At 38.9% G+C, this 16,076-nt stretch overlaps 1 protein-coding gene across 24 annotated transcripts in view; it reads left to right on the top strand.

The window, feature by feature from the left end:
* LOC121887276 (ankyrin-3-like) overlaps window positions 1–16,076 on the top strand; it is a 163,207-nt gene that overhangs the window by 116,069 nt on the left and 31,062 nt on the right. For 14 of the 24 annotated variants that reach the window (XM_042398003.1, XM_042397984.1, XM_042397992.1 and 11 more), the window contains 6 exons: window positions 618–741; window positions 6,919–7,021; window positions 9,514–9,620; window positions 10,226–10,258; window positions 11,885–12,109; window positions 15,900–16,054. In XM_042398003.1, coding sequence (XP_042253937.1) covers window positions 618–741; window positions 6,919–7,021; window positions 9,514–9,620; window positions 10,226–10,258; window positions 11,885–12,109; window positions 15,900–16,054 — 747 coding nt within the window. Of the gene's footprint in view, window positions 1–617; window positions 742–4,462; window positions 4,475–6,918; window positions 7,022–9,513; window positions 9,621–10,225; window positions 10,259–11,884; window positions 12,110–15,899; window positions 16,055–16,076 lie in introns of all 24 variants that reach the window. The other 10 variants (XM_042397999.1, XM_042397996.1, XM_042397990.1 and 7 more) reach the window with 2 other exon arrangements.

Below are 16,076 nucleotides of genomic sequence, written 5' to 3'. Positions count from 1 at the left end.
ATCTGTGGTCGGTAAAAACTACATTAACTTTAATTAAATATAAAGATGTTAAACTGCTTTTATTGCTATAAATGTCATCAGTTTATTATACTTATCTGATACTGAAAGTTACTGACAGCAGCACATTTGTTGTTTCTAAGCTTTACTGGTTACTGGTAACATTTTTTTGTCATTTAATGGCCGAAGTGAAAAGCTTCCAGTAACAGCAGGACTTTTGTTTGTGTGTGTGTGTGTGTATGTTTGTTGGACCAGTGCTGAACTGGAAAACAGCCTCCAGGCAGAGGCTGAATTGATCTGTCTGTCTAAGAGAGCTAGTCTGTTATGGTCTGCATGGACAACAAAAAAAAAACAAAAAAACAAGAGATTCAGCCAGTCTCCTCCTGTTTAAGTGTTTCAGATGAAGCAGAGTGTGTGCCTTGCTCAAGGGAAACTAATTGAAGGGAAAGCAGAACTCATTCATTCACTGTGTGTTCCACCATTTCTGAGATTTGAACTGGCAAAGTTTTGATCACAAACCTGCTAAGAAGAAGAGAGAAACAAAGACTCGTAGAAAAGATGGAGAGACAACTTGTGCTTTCTCTCTCTGACTCTTATATTTGTGTGTTTTGAACCGCCAGGTGATGATGCAATGACGGGGGACACAGATAAATATCTGGCCCCCCAGGACCTGCGGGAGCTGGGCGACGACTCGCTCCCTCAGGAGGGCTACATGGGCTTCAGTGTCGGTGCGCGGTCACAGAGGTAAGATACATCCCAGTCCGTTCTGATTACTATGTCTATTTCTATATTTGTTCAGGTACTTGTTGCATTTTAATATCAACTGTTATCACATAAGTTTTGATACATTATTTTAGCAGTAGTTCATCAAATCGCCCTGTGAGTAGTCCCTGAGTCACCGAGCTTCTAGAAAAATAGTTCCTTTTTTTTCATGACGGGGCCGTAAAAGGGATTCAGACACAGAAGTCAGACTCTTCAAGCGCAGATCGGGTGGTTGTAGGATTCCACATACAGTATAAATGGCGTTTTTGCTTTGCAGAAAAAGGAAATCGCTCATGGTACGTTACAAAGAAAATTTGGCAACTGCTGCTCCGTTCCAAAAAGAGAGGAAACTTTTTACCAAAGAAGCAAAGCACTCTGATAGACAGAAAGTGATGAGGTTTATGGGAATTGTTTTATTGCTGGCATGTGATGACATTCCCACCATAGTCTTCTTCGTTTACGCTATTTGCACAATTATTTTGATGGACACAAAGAACTTAAGAACAGCTAAAAAGTCTTTCAAAACACGTCATCCAGCGATGACGACAGAGAGCTGAAGTCATGACGTCACGTCCAGGTAGCCTCCGTTCCACCAGCTCCCGTCACTCAGTGCAATCTCTCGTTTAGTGTTTCTTTCATCCGTCTTTCTGAAAACATGAAGCGTGTTCCTGGAGTTTACTTTTCATATTCTAAGACCACTCGACATCCATTACAGCAGCTGCTATCAGAAATCTAAACCTTTGTTGTTTTAACAAAGTTAAACAAAATTGTTGTTGTGCGCACAGAAAAAACTACAGCCCCCGTTTAAAAGAACTACAAGCGCAGCAGCTGCGGGTACGCGGTATGTTGCAGGCAAGTACGTAGGTTTTGTCCGTATCCATGAAATCCCCAACACTCTCTTCTAAAGTCATTTTACTTTATAGTTGTAATCTGTGCCGTATGAAGACTTGTACAGCATTCGCTCCTCTTTGTCCTGCTGTTATTACAGACATGTTTGAAGTCACCGCGACCCCTCCACTCCCTCATGGACTCGTCATCTCTGTCGAGACATGACGTTTAGCCTGCAAATGTCAAGGACTTATGGGAAACAATGTTCGTTAAAGGCTGCTATAAAACACAAATATTGAATAAAAAAATGACATTTTCAGAAAACTCACATCCTTATCTAAACATAAATGTAAACAACGAGCCACATGACATACTGTTGAGACAGGTGCTAGCATAGTTAGCAGCGCCTTCTCAGTTCTCAGGCACCATGCTTGATTTCAGGCATTAAACAGTTTTAAATTCATAAAATACTTAATTCAATACATCGTACACATTTCCTCCTGGACTACTTCTGAGGCTCATATATCTTTTCTTGCTTTAATCCCTGAGTTACAAATGTCAATGTGATTTTAAATCAGGTTTTCCTACTTGTGGAACAAAATCCAGAAGTTCCGGTTTAACTTCGGCTCTCTATAGGACGACGGGGTTACACTGTAAACACATTAACTACTTCATAATAGCACAAGAAATCTTGTGAAAGGGCATGATGTAAAAACTCACAGAGTTGTCAGGGTGGAAAAGCTGCAAGTTTATTAGCCATTTGAGATGAAACTGTGAAGTCAGATTTGAATTAATTCTAATAATATCGAGAAACAAGTAAGATAGAAATGAGGCCTTATATTATTCTGACTCCTGACTAGTCGCGCACACACACAGACACGGATTGAACAGTTTTCCCCCTCACCAGCGCAAGGTCGTAGGTCACTCTCCGCGGCTGTTGAACTTTTTGCTCAGTATAATGAACGCACGAAAATATTGACACTTGTGTAACGCGCTGCACAGGGAGGGGTTATTGAATATCTGAGGAGTGACACACATGGACACTGAGCCACAGGAAATTAGAAACATGTTCGATTCCATGGCCTCGAGCGCTGCGTTAGATCAACAGATCAACACACACTGTTTGAGTGAGATGGGACGTGTGTGTGTGTGTGTGTGCGTGCGTGTGTTAGAATTGGTTTAACAAATTGCTGGTTCTCTGCAGGAATGGATTCAAATCATTTCCAGTTCAGTCAATTTAGGAAGTGAATTATCTGCAAAATTTTAAAACTGAAAATCCATCTCCGTCTAAAGATTTGTACAAATGAACTGTCTATCAGAACAGAAAGTACTTACTGTGTGTCATTTCTTTTGTTGTTGTTTGTACTATTTTTCTCAGTGATAATGGCAGAATGTTTCTATTATATCAGTGTATTGGATATTTTTGTTATTACATCATCCTTGTGAACATCACAAAAAGCAAAACAACAGAGTTGCGACGTGGGATGAGCTGTTGAGTCCAGAAATATCTTTTATAACACTGTAAATTCCAATTTGAAAGGTTTCTTTTAATGATATCCTCAACATAGAAACACAGGAGTCTCCTGGATAATTTCACGATTGTAAACATTTATATGGCCGTTATCATTCTTACACATGATCCTAAGCTGCTGTTTCAAATGGCAAAGAAGCTGAATTCATCTAATATTGACCCAGAATCCAAAAGTGAACCGATTAAACCTCTGAATGTATTATGAGGTTTTGACAGAGTGTAATTTTGAGCTTGTTGTTTGCAGCACATGCAACAGAAAGTTCTGACCAAACTTCTCCTTGGGAGTCTTTCTCTCCTTAAAGCTGCACTAATTAATATTTTGTTGTTAATAACAGATAGAAAGACTATGCTTAATGTGAAAGGTATTGCTCGTAGTGTCAAACCCACAGAAAATGATCACTCGACTCTGCATTTCCCCTCAGCGCTACTTTAGCATCTTTCAGCTAATTGTTTTGGTTTTATGGCCTGTAACTTTAGTGTTTTGGTTCACTCTCACTGCTCTCATCAACCTTGTTTCCAGCAAAAAAAAAAGCTCTGAGAAACACTTTAGTGCTGCCCAGCACTAAATGACAGATTGATAAAGTTTGCAACTAGCTGAACACAGTGGAGCATTTCGTTAGCTAAAAAGTTGTTTTTCTCACCAAACCAGAGCTGAAAGGAGGATGAATATTGGACCTAAATTCACCAGGAGGACTCAAACACAAGAGTCAAATATCTCCCTCAGGAGCTGATGTAGACCAAAAATAAGCCAAAAAGTAAAAGAATATTTGTCAAGTGGTCAGAAACATGACTCCAAATGATTGCTAATGTTGCTCCATATTCACTAGATGTTTAAATAGGCAACCGTTTGCTAACACGCTCACCACAACATCTTTTAAAGATGATGTCAATGTTGTGTTTGCAGCTTTTTCCACTGTGGCCTAAAAATGTTTTTTACATACACAGGCTTGTCCCTTTTAACCTTCTATCAAATAACCAGAAATTTTCAACTGTCAGTCACCTAACTTTGTCTATGCAGACAATGAACTGGACAAAATAACTCCTCTCACTTCGCAACTCTACAATAAATCGTTGAAATTGAAATGATTGAGTGTACAGGTGGGGACTGAGATGAAGTGACACTGATATTAGACCAAGAATTAGGAGTTTATAAGGTACTGTAGGTAGTTTCAGTCAGACAGCGAGCAGTAAGGATGCCAGGCGGGGCGACAGGCAGAATCTGACATCATTCTACCAACCTGCATCTGAGCTCAGGCTTTTCTCCTCTCTGCATCTCTCTGTCCACTCCTCTGTTTGTTTGTTCATGATCTTTTATTCTCTCCTCATGTCCGTTCTTAATGTTAGTCCCAAAGTCAGGTAAGGCTGAAGGCATGAAGAGGCCTCCCTAAACCAACCCATCCCACCCGAACTCACCCCTTTCCCCTCCCCCCTTACACCCTCAGACCCCCAGTCGCCATCAATATCATGACTTTGTGGTCCGATGTAATACATATTTACTGTGTATGTTTGACTCATTTGACTACTAACTTAATGATTTTGAAAAGTTTTATGTTGTTCAACACTGTTGTATGTTAACATCAGGCACTGTGTGGTGTACTGTGGTTCACTTGTGTGTGGTCTTTATGTCTTCTTACTTTCAGTTGAAAACAGCTGTCCTTGGGTTCTTTGCTTATAGAGAATAGAGTTGTGTTTGCTTTTGTGTTTGATTTTGGTTTTTATTTGCGCCTGGGTCTTTGTGGGGTTTGTCACAAAGTGAAGCTTTGCATTATTTTGGTTTCTGTGTGGAGTGGTCCTTCATCAAGCTTCCAGGGACCTGAACTGATATATCTGTAGGCAATAAAGGATGCTATTGTTGCCTTTATCAGTTTAGTCTCGTATTGTTTACTACAAATAATGGATAGAGCAGAATGATCTAACTGAACTGTTAGATCACACATTCTCATGTTTTAAAAAGTACAGATTTAATAGTGAAAATACTTTATATTTAAATACATAATAAATTCATTTTGAAAAGAAACAAGAAGAAGTTAATTAGCTGGATGGGATTTTATGTTTTGCCAACAACAGTCAGAAAACACACAGTCACACAGTACACAGAGTAACAACATACACTTAGAGTTAATATATATATACACACATAGAGTTAAGAACATTATGGCTTTACAGGAAGTGTAAAAATGCATATATGTGCATGTGTTAGAGTATGAAGGGCTTCACTGCTTGATTATCATCTTAATGGCAGTTGGAATAAATGAGTAGTTTCCACTGTCATTTTCAGGGACTGCTGACTACTTTATTAAGTCAGTTTCAACTTTTTTTTGCATATACTGGCAGTACAACACAAACCTGAATTTGTAATCTAATTGCTGTGTTACACATGTTAAAGGAGCCAGGATATCTTATTGCAAACATACACGCATAAACAAACAAATGCAGTAAAGATTGGAGCTAAAGTCAGATCGACTCTTGCCTTTTAAATATTATTTGTATTGTATCTTGGCCTTATATGGAAGCAGAGCCATAGTTGTGTTTTATTTTTAATCCTGTTATCTCAAGATCAATAAATGTTTGTAAATGTCCCCCCTGAAGTTTGTTAGTTGTGGTCTCTTCCTGAAATGAGGAAGTCTGGTTATGGGCAATAATTATCTTGTCATTTTGAAAACACAAACTTTGTTTTCTTGAGATAATAACCCTGCTACCACAAGAAAATGACATCCCAAAATAAGGAGCTACTTAATTTACAATCTTGACATGATAGGATGAAAAAAAACTATATAATACAACTATGGCTGCTCTTGGCTTCCATAGATTTTGTCATTTCAGCATTTAGAGATGTGTTTTTTTTTTTGTCATGTTGTGCTACAGAGCAGTTCCTCTGAGCACAGGCTAATTGGTTGACATCGTTTAACTTGTTTAGAGAAAATAGCGCTGTTGTAATTGCGGTTGAGATGTTGCAGGCAAACATTCATCCCGTCATTGCTCAGGAATGCTTTTTATTTGCCCCATAAAAGTCTCTCTCAAAGCCTGAACACCCATCATCTGCGTACAGTCACTGACAAACGTATCAGGACAGTAAACTAAATCTGCAGATACAGTTTATTGTCAAAATATAAAATAAACTAATTTTCGACCAGTGAGACATTGTCATCATGAAGACCAAAATAAGATCCCTGTCCTAGTACTGTGTCCGTCGTCCATCATACAGTATTCGAATTAACTTTCATAAGCTACTCTGCTTCACTCAGGCTTTTAGGGCATTTTGCGGCATGCTGAAGAGGCTAAAAAAAAAAAAGCTGTAGTTGTCAGAAAAGGTGTAATCACTGTGGTGATTTTTGTGACAAATCTGTTTTCTCTTTTTAACTGCATTCCCCTCTGGATTTCTAGATTTTATCTTAAGATTTGTTTGGTTGCCAAGGATATATTATTCAATAACAATGCTGATCCTACTGGTTACTTAGCCTTTACACACAGATCTCTCTCTGTCTTTTGGGGTTTTTATCTTGGAAACACGTGATTTCCCTCCTCAAGAAGGTTCTTCCTTGCTTTGCGGTTGTTCTTGTCACTGGTGGCATACAGTACATTCAGGTTCCTGGAAGCTGCATGCATTTAATGTGTTTATGTTTGTTTTTTTTTTCTGTTCACTTTCATTCCCCCTTACCCCCACCAACTCCCAACTCCTCCTCCTCCTCCTCCTCCTCCTCCTCCTCCTCCCCCTCCCCCCATTCCTCCTCCCCCCTCCCGTCTCCATCATTGTGACTGTTGTCTTGGTAATCCGTGACTACTACGGCAACCACACCAAGCCTGCGTTCCTTCAGTTCTGATAGGTCCAACACGCTGAACCGGAGCTCGTTCACACGGGATAGCATGATGATAGAGGAGATGCTGGCAACCAATAAGGAGATGGTACGTATCGCACACTAACCTGACCTATAGGTGATTAAAGGTACATATGCTTTCTCTCTCTGTCTCTTTCTCAGTCTTTCTCTCTCAGTCAGTAATCCCCAGGTCATTAACTTCACGAGGGACACGGTTCTGTCTCCAAATTTGCCAAGCTGTCTTGGTGCCGTGCCAAGAGCCACGCTATCCGCCAATCCTCTTACACCTGAGTTGGTGCTGACATAAAGACGACCAATCCCCTTTACATTTTACTGAAAGAGGAGGAAATGAGATTAGTGATTAGTGCTGCTATCTAAGAGGAATTACTGTGATGGCCCACTTTCTTTAAGGATGCTGCAAAATGCCACTAAGCTAAAGTAGAAGTTCAGGTGAAACTTAGTGTAGAATATATCCCAGGAGCCAAAGAATATGTGGCTTTTTTTTTACCACCAAGTCTGCATCAATAAAAAACCTTGTGAATTATAGCAAGTGACATTGGTGCCTTGCTTAGGCAGTGGCTCATGTACCTCAGTTTCTTACCTCAGTTTCTTAAAATGTTGAATTAACACCAGACATGGATCTCTAAACTGCCTGGTTCGCCTTCCAAACAAGTATAGAAATGAGTCCAACATTAGCAGCTCAAGACATAATCAACTGTGCATGTAGACAGGGAAGTTATTGTTGGAAAATTTAATCACCAATGTTATATCTGAGTTTTACTGCTGACACCAAAACAATGATACCTCATTTTGGGGAATATAAAACATGTTTTTTTTCCCTTCTAGCATCAATGTTAAATAAAGAATTATTCCTAAATAAGATATAGTCCAAGAAGCCCAGAAGTCTGAGCTTTCTCTGTAAATTTGATGCTTTTTGATACTTGATGCTACAAACATATTTCAATCAGGATTGAGGTTTGATTCAACCTTAATTGTAGATCAAGCTTGATCAAAAGAGCCTCTGAGGAATGAACATGATGAAAAAGTGAAACAAGCAGATTGCACATCACAATATTTTGAGCATCAGAGTAACAGAAGTATTTGATTAATAGACTAAATGTAACAGCTGGCAATTAACAGCTTGTCTCCTCTCATGCTGCTCCAGATGCTCTGTAAGGAAAAGTCTTTCATTGTAGAGCAACACAACAAGGTAGATGTTCGAGTCATCTTGCACTGTTTTCTGTCAGTGCATGTGAGAATATGTCATTTGTTTCTTATCATTTCTTATTCAGTTCTGTTGTGCCATCTGTTATGTTACCATGCACAGCTTATATCAGAGCATTTTATGTTTGATAATCATGTAATCAGTGGTCTTTAATCATAAGCTATGGTATAAAGAGGAACAAATTAAACCAATGGGCATACGCCTTTTCTCATATGTGTCTTTACTATGGCGGACCACACTATCACCACATCAGAACTGGTTATATTCCTTATTAATTGTGGGATTGATTAACTACAGCACTGCATTTACAGTGTGGAAAATGTGCTAACCCAAAATTGTATTAAAACCTACATATGAGTATTTAAAAGTATTTAAAGTGACGTAACTTTCCGGCCAAACCTTGAAAGTTTTTAAGCGTCGCTTTCAGTTACTCTCACATGGTGGCCATTTAATCTTTTGGAGGCTGAAACTCTAAATTATTCTCATGCCTCCAAGCATTTTTTCTTGTTAAAGTATCAGAAATCATCTGTATTATTTAATGCAAGATCATGTGATCTTCTGACAAACAAAACACCAGACCTGCTGTCAAGTCAAATGTCGAGCTTTCTCTTTTTCTTTGTTATCTGTTTTCTTAATGCTCGTTGTCTTTTGTATATTCTTAAGACAGTAATATTTCAGTTAAAAATTCATTGTTCTGTTTCTGTTTTGCTTGTTTTCACTGATCTACTGAATATCATCTAGATGTTTAAATGGTGTTGTGCTGAAATGTTACATCTCCAGATTAGCTTATGATATCTGTCATAGTCTCTCATGTATAGAAATCATTTTACTAGAGGTACAAGGAGTGATGCCCTCCTTCCCCCAGAGGAAATTTACTTAAATTTAGCTAGAAAGTAACTGGGTTGTCATCTTGTTATATCACAGCTCTCTGCTGACACGTAAAACATGACAAGCACATTGCTAAAGAGTCACATAACCTGTTTCAACCCCTATGAGAGCAGATTTACACATCCCTGTTTACCTTTTTACTTCAGTCAGCAGTAAACTATAACTTTTACTCATCAGTTTTCAGACGGTTGACTTGTTATTGGATGTTATGAGATAAAACTCCACCAGCACAGGCTTGTGTTTTCTTCATTTGTCAGTTTTTGTTATTAAAGTGCATGGCTTCATAGAGAAAAAAAAAGCTTTTTGGTGTTCATCATGATCTTATTATTTTATTTTACACCCATTTAGATCACAAGCACAAAATATAATTTCTCTACTTTCGCCTCGTGCGCATTCAGGATTCTCTGCGTGCTTTCTCACACACACTCATGCATTCCAGTGATTTTGTCTCCCCCCCCCCCCCACAGCATTTGGCGGTGGCTAAAGACTGTGACAACGACTCTCTGAGGAGATACAGCTGGACTGCAGACGCACTGGATAATGTCAACCTAGTCTCCTCGCCAATACACTCCGGGTAAGCATGTGCGAAAGTATGAATGGATAAAGAAGCGAGGGGAGAGGGAAATCAGGGACAACTCTGGGAAAGGACTGAGGGAAAGGTAGTAAACTTGCTAATGTGAACACAGTGTTCTGCAGAATAGTTGGGGAATTAATAGGTGGGAGGGAGAAAGGAGTAAAGGGGAGAAAAGCTATGTATTCTCTGTCTGTCTGTCTTACCGATTCCCTCTTTCTCATTTTCTCTCCTCTTCGAGAAAACGGCTCTTACCAGCAGCGGTTTCTCTTCACCACTCTCTCTGATTTTCTGTTCTTTTCAAACTATAAATAATCTGTCAATAAAAATTGCACTTCCCTCATTTCCAGAAAGAAAGGAACCTGAAAATGTATTTCGAAACTTGTACAAGCTACTAGAAAAATCCCAAAAATCTGACCAATGTGTGCCTGATGCTCAAGGTCGGGTGACCTTTTTTTGCACAAGCAGTCCCAGCTGTGACTCACCTAACTTTGGAAACGAGGGAGCAGTAATATAAAGGACTTCTTGGTAATCGTCTTCTCAGTGGATATTCCAATGCTCTATTGTTGACCTGTCACTCCTGCGTTGCTTTGTCGTCCATCCTGCAGTTTTTCCTCTCCGCTCCCGCAGTACGACAGCAGGTGATTGACTGTGATTGATTGCCTTCTTTTTTTTCACCCACCACCACCACCTTGTTTGTGTTACCTCCCCGTTTCCAGTGACATTACACCCTGTCTTCTCCGTTCACCCATAACAACTGTGTTTTTGCTCTCCCCACACATGAACTATGTTGTTACAGACTTGACATAAAGTGGTTTGAATTTTTTTGGCCTTGTGTTTATTTCTTTAGTTTGTTTGAAGGACATTGTTTGGAGTCTTAAACTGATCTGAATGAACTCATGTTGCAAGATCTGTCTGAATGTGACTCTGTAGAGATTGGAAGGATGCAGACTTGCGCTTTAGTTTGCAGCTGGATCTGAATGTTTTCACATTTCCCACCAGCGAGTTCTACTCTTTGACTGTAAACGGACAGATCAGCTAAAATAGTCACTGATTAATAGCCAGTTAAAAAAAGTCCTTGTGTCAGTTTTTTTGTGTTTTAAAGTCTGTGAGTGAATCTTTACTTTTGCTGTGGACTCGTCGAGTTATGGAAAATTACATTTATACTCTGACTTTTTGTTCAACAGCTACATACAAACTAACATGACGTCTCAGTCACCGAATTGCATGGTGTGGTTCTTCGTGTGTGCGTGTGTGTGTGTGCGTGTGTGCGTGTGTGTGTGTGAGGTATGGGATTTCCTTCTTCAAAAAGGTGCCCTGTGGAGTTTTCTTGTAAACAAACAAAAGTTATGTTTACATTGACTCACCAAAATGCATTGTGTGTGTCCATGAGGTCGAACAAAAGAGCTGAATGTATTTCCTTGCTCATAAAAAAAATTACAAAGCTGATTTTTAAAGTATTTTTAAATCCTGCTGTGTTCATCCAGTTTTACTAGCTTGCAGTCTTCTTCTTCTTCTTCTTTGCTTCCACCTGTAGATCAGTGGAATAGTGTGACACCATTGGCATCCATGTGCACAAAACTCCACAGGGTACCTTTAAATTGAACTGAGTTACATGCAGAACTACACAACCTTCTAATACGGGTCAAAAACAGGTTACATTGGAGGCTCCCGTGTTGGCATCTCGGCTTTATTGTTCAAATTTAACCCACACAAAATGCAAAGACAAACCTCATTAATAGAGCATTTTTTCAATATAATTTTGTCGACTATTCATTTTCTGGAGTGAAAATGGATATTAAAAGTATGATAAACATCATCAAATTTTCATCAGTGTGTGGATTGAATACTGTTTGCTACCTGACGAAGGCGGCGTTTATTTTTTTAATTGTAACCAACACTTTTTAAAGCGCAGTCACAGCCAACACAGAAACCTCCTCACATTTCTTCCTTCTTCCTTTATCTCTCTTCTCTTATGCTCACACTTACTTTGTGTTTTGAAGACCACGGCATGGGATGGGACCTCACCTCTCTCCATCAATACTGCTGTTAAACCAACATGTATTTTTACCTCTTATTCCATTCCTTTTCTATATACTTCCCTCTATCTCTTTGTTTATCTCTTTTTCTCCATATATGCTTCTCTTTCTTTCACTTTATTCTCACTTTTTTTTATACTCTCTGCTTCACTGCCTCTCTGTCTTCTATCACTCTTTGTCTCTTGCTCCTCTCCTCCTTTTTTCTTCCCTTTTTTCGCTCTACATCAGGTTCCTGGTCAGCTTCATGGTCGACGCCAGGGGCGGCTCCATGAGAGGAAGTCGTCACAACGGCATGCGTATCATCATCCCGCCTAGAAAATGCACAGCACCCACCAGGATCACCTGTCGACTGGTCAAGAGGCACAAACTGGCGTCGCCTCCTCCGATGGTGGAAGGAGAAGGCCTGGCCAGCCGACTGGTCGAGGTCGGCCCGGCAGGAGCTCAGTTCCTCGGGTAAGGCTCCATTTTTCTTTAAACCTCACTGATATTGTTATTGCTATTTGCTTAAATTAGCTTTTTTTGTGCACTTCCGTTCGGTGACTCAGCATCTCCTTCCCTCTGCTTCTTGCCATCCCCATTTCCAGCCATCTGCGTTTATATTTAGAGGTGTGAATGTGTGTATGTGCATGTTTAGGTGTAATACCTGCTGTTTAATTAGCAGTTAAAGTGTAATTGTTGCAGTTTGCTTACCCTCAAGCAATTTGCCCAGCTGTGTTTCCCTTTGGTAAAGTAAAGGCAACATCACTATTTGACGTAAACAAAGGAAAAGTAAATTTGTGCTCCTGTTTCAGTTTTATATACAATCCTAAATATGTCAGGAAGTGTGTCACAACCAACGGAGCTATTAACTTATTCCCAAGACTTTTCTCTCCGATACAGTGTAAAAAAACAGCAAAACAAAACATACATGTCTGAATCTGACAAAGATTCTGGATTTGGTTACAGGTGGGAGGAGTATGTGGAAGATTGTGGAGTAGCTCAGCTAATTTGTTTATGGAGGACCATAAATACACAAATAGGATTACAAATTGGTGTGAAGCTGATCTTCTATATATTTACTGTCACAACAATCAGTGACCTACCAGATATTCACTTACTGTGTTTAAATAACATCCAGTTTGATGAACACACTTGGACCATGACGGGTGGTGTCAGTGAAGGGTACTTGAGCTTTTCTGGGGGTATGTTAGACAAAAAACAAAGGTTGGGAACCACTGATGTAGTCTATAAAATGCCGGAGGTCATGTCTTAAAATTGATTTTTTCCAACTAACAGCCCAAAAATCCAAAGATATTCAGTTTACAGTCATTAAAAAACAGATAAAAGCAGCAAATGTTCATATTTTATAAGCTGAAACAACAATGATAATTATTAATCAGTAATTAAAATAGTGGTTGATTAACTTTCTTTTGATTTATCTTTCCAGTACTATATTTTTTGTATTACTCCATAATATTACTGTATTACTGTAAGATTATGGAAGATATAGGATGTACAGGCTCGTTTTTGGATTTCCCTCAAACTCAGATAATCTTATTATCTTCAGTTAATAACAAAATTCTTTGATATTAGATCTCTGAAACCAGCACCGTATGTGCTGTAGATACCTGCCAGCAACTCTGATGATGTGAGAGAGACGTTGCCATTACTGATATCACGAAGAATACTGGAAAAAAGAAAGAGATAATCTTCTCATTACCGATACAAAACTGGAGCTCAGTGGCTTGTACTTTTACTGACTTTGCGAGTGTGTGTTTTGTGTATGTATGTGGCCGTGTGTGTATGTATGTGTGTGTGTTTGTGTGTTTCCTTATCTTTGTGGCCACAGTAAACTACATCTTCCCAGAAAGCTGCCAGCCCTTAATGAAGGCGAGAGCCTGGTTAGTCCAGTGCTACAGCTGGGACCCAGAGGAACTAGATTTGTTGGGTAGGAACCAAACATAGCATCCAACCCCACTGCTCGTCTCCTTCCTGTACCTCCCACCTCCCCCCAAGGAAACGACATGAGCGAGGCTGATTCATGCTGATGGATATGATTATTTTACCCATCTCCATTGACTTTAATTTGTTAGGATACAACATTACTATTATATGGTTGCCATGTAGTTTTGGGAAGAAATCAACGACATAGAGATCATTTTAAACATGCTTTTGAAGGGAGGATGGACTAACATTAAATCAGCAATATGCTCACTTGTATTTAAAGTTGGTGGGAATTTGTTTAAGCTTTAATAATATTAAAGGAAGAGACAGAGAATATAGGTTTTACATGGGATTAAATTCTTCCTAAAACTACACAATGTATCTTTAAATCCACTGTGATTACTTTCCAGCCTCTTTCATTTAGAGATCATCGTATTTTTTTTTTATTTCAGAGGCTGTCAGTGGGCTTCTGACATCACTGAAAGTAAAAGGTTTCAGACTGGACTGCGCTTGTTGGGCATGAGCCTTTTCCTCCTCAAGCAAAGCATCATCCTGCTTCCCATGACTGCTGTTACTTTACTTCACCTTTAAGATCAGTTTGATGTCACCCCCACAGTGTGCACACAGTGTGTATGGATAATTCATTTCCAGAGCTGTTGTTAGGAAGAGTCTGGCTGGGTTGACGTGAAGATTTTTTTTTTTCAACGTGTTTAGAACATGTTGCATAAAATCTGAATGAATGTGAAACTTCAGGAGCTACAGCTCAATATAGAAGGGTTGTTTGGTTTTGCTTATTGATTAGCAGGAAATCAATAATGATGTGGTTTTGTCACTTTATCATGTGGAATTATTAGAGTGACTTTTAAAAAACGTTGAGGAAAAAATTGTGAGGTTTTAACTGTTTAAAGCACCGGTAAACTTTGTTATAAATCTTAACAATTACCCTATAATATTATATAGTTATGACTAAATAACTAACAATCATTGTTAAGTTAGGAAAAGACATAAATTAAATGATTATTTAGTAAGAATTCGACACTTCATCAGGACTGAGTAGGTGTGGTTTGATTTAATTTGATTTAATTTAATTGACAGTGACGTCTCCTTGGCAACGTTAGCAAATGACCCAACAAATGTCATGAGATTCTGAGGCTGTGTCTGAAATCACTACCTCGTTCACTACTCCCTACATAACAGGCAGTCAATAGTTTACTCAATAGTGAACAGCAAATTGAGATTTAAAAAACATATATATATATATATATATATATATATATATATATTATATTTACATCTATAAATTAAACACATTGAAATAAAGTGGCCCAGGGTAAATATAGTGCTCTATATAGTAAGTAGGGAGTCATTTTGGACACAGCCTGCGTCTTATCCGTGTATTTCTTAAGTTTGATTGGCACATTAAAATACCTGACATCACCTTTTTCCAACAAAGCACCACCTGTTTTAAACCAGTGAGTAGAGAACAGACAAAAAAAACCCCTGAAATTGCTTTTGAAATAAACTCCCCAAAAGTTCATGTTGGTAGAAAATAGTGTTTCCCTGTAGCACTCCATCAGTCATCGTAATCAATTTGTGAGTCTCTTTTTTTAGAGGATTTCCCGAGGAGATGATCAATAAATATAGTTCCTCTGATACCGCAACAGTGGGGATTCTGTTCTTTTTCTTTTTCTGAGTGAAACTGTCCACATTGTTGAGTCTTTTCATCCCTTGTGTTGCGATCATGCCTTTTAAAATAAGGGCTGTGCAGCTTTCTCCTCACGCTCCTCATTTCATTGCACCTGTCTCGTCAAGTCATATCACGATGTGACACTCTCTTCGAATGTCCCATCGAACTCTAACACGGCCACCGCTATCACTGTACAGCAACACTGTCATCAGCTGAGACACTGTTCATTCATACCTGTACAGTATGTGTCTGGGTCCAGTCTCTCCCAGTGTTTCCTTTCATTTAAGCAAACTCAGGGTAGTTTTGTTAATGTTTTAAATGATTTATAGGGTTAAAGAAGAGAACTAACAAATGAATGCCACCTTTACTTGTGTCAATCCCCTATACACAATATCCTGAAAGAGATGCCACTTCCTCCATTTGCATTTCAGATTTAATCTTTGCATTATTGCCCAAGTGGGACAATGCATTTTCACAATCAAAAACTTATTCAGGTCAACATTTAACTTTTTTTTTTTTTTATGCAGACAAGTGGAAATACCCATTCTAATAACCAATTTAAAAAAAAATTGGATCAAAATGAATAAAATATCATTAATTTAACCATATTTCCATGACGTGTACTTTCACCAGGCCTGTGATAGTGGAAATCCCCCATTTTGGCTCGATGCGGGGACAGGAGAGAGAACTGATCCTGTTGCGCAGCGAGAATGGAGAATCCTGGAAGGAGCATCTGTACGACTGTAAGACTGACGACCTCAATCAGCTCCTCAATGGGATGGATGAAGGTAAAGCACAAGTTAAGACTTT

This window comes from Thunnus maccoyii, chromosome 20 (genome assembly GCF_910596095.1).
Source record: "Thunnus maccoyii chromosome 20, fThuMac1.1, whole genome shotgun sequence".
Lineage (NCBI taxonomy): Eukaryota > Metazoa > Chordata > Actinopteri > Scombriformes > Scombridae > Thunnus > Thunnus maccoyii.
Note: the sequence above shows the minus strand (reverse complement) of the source record. Positions and strands in the feature narration are given on the sequence as shown.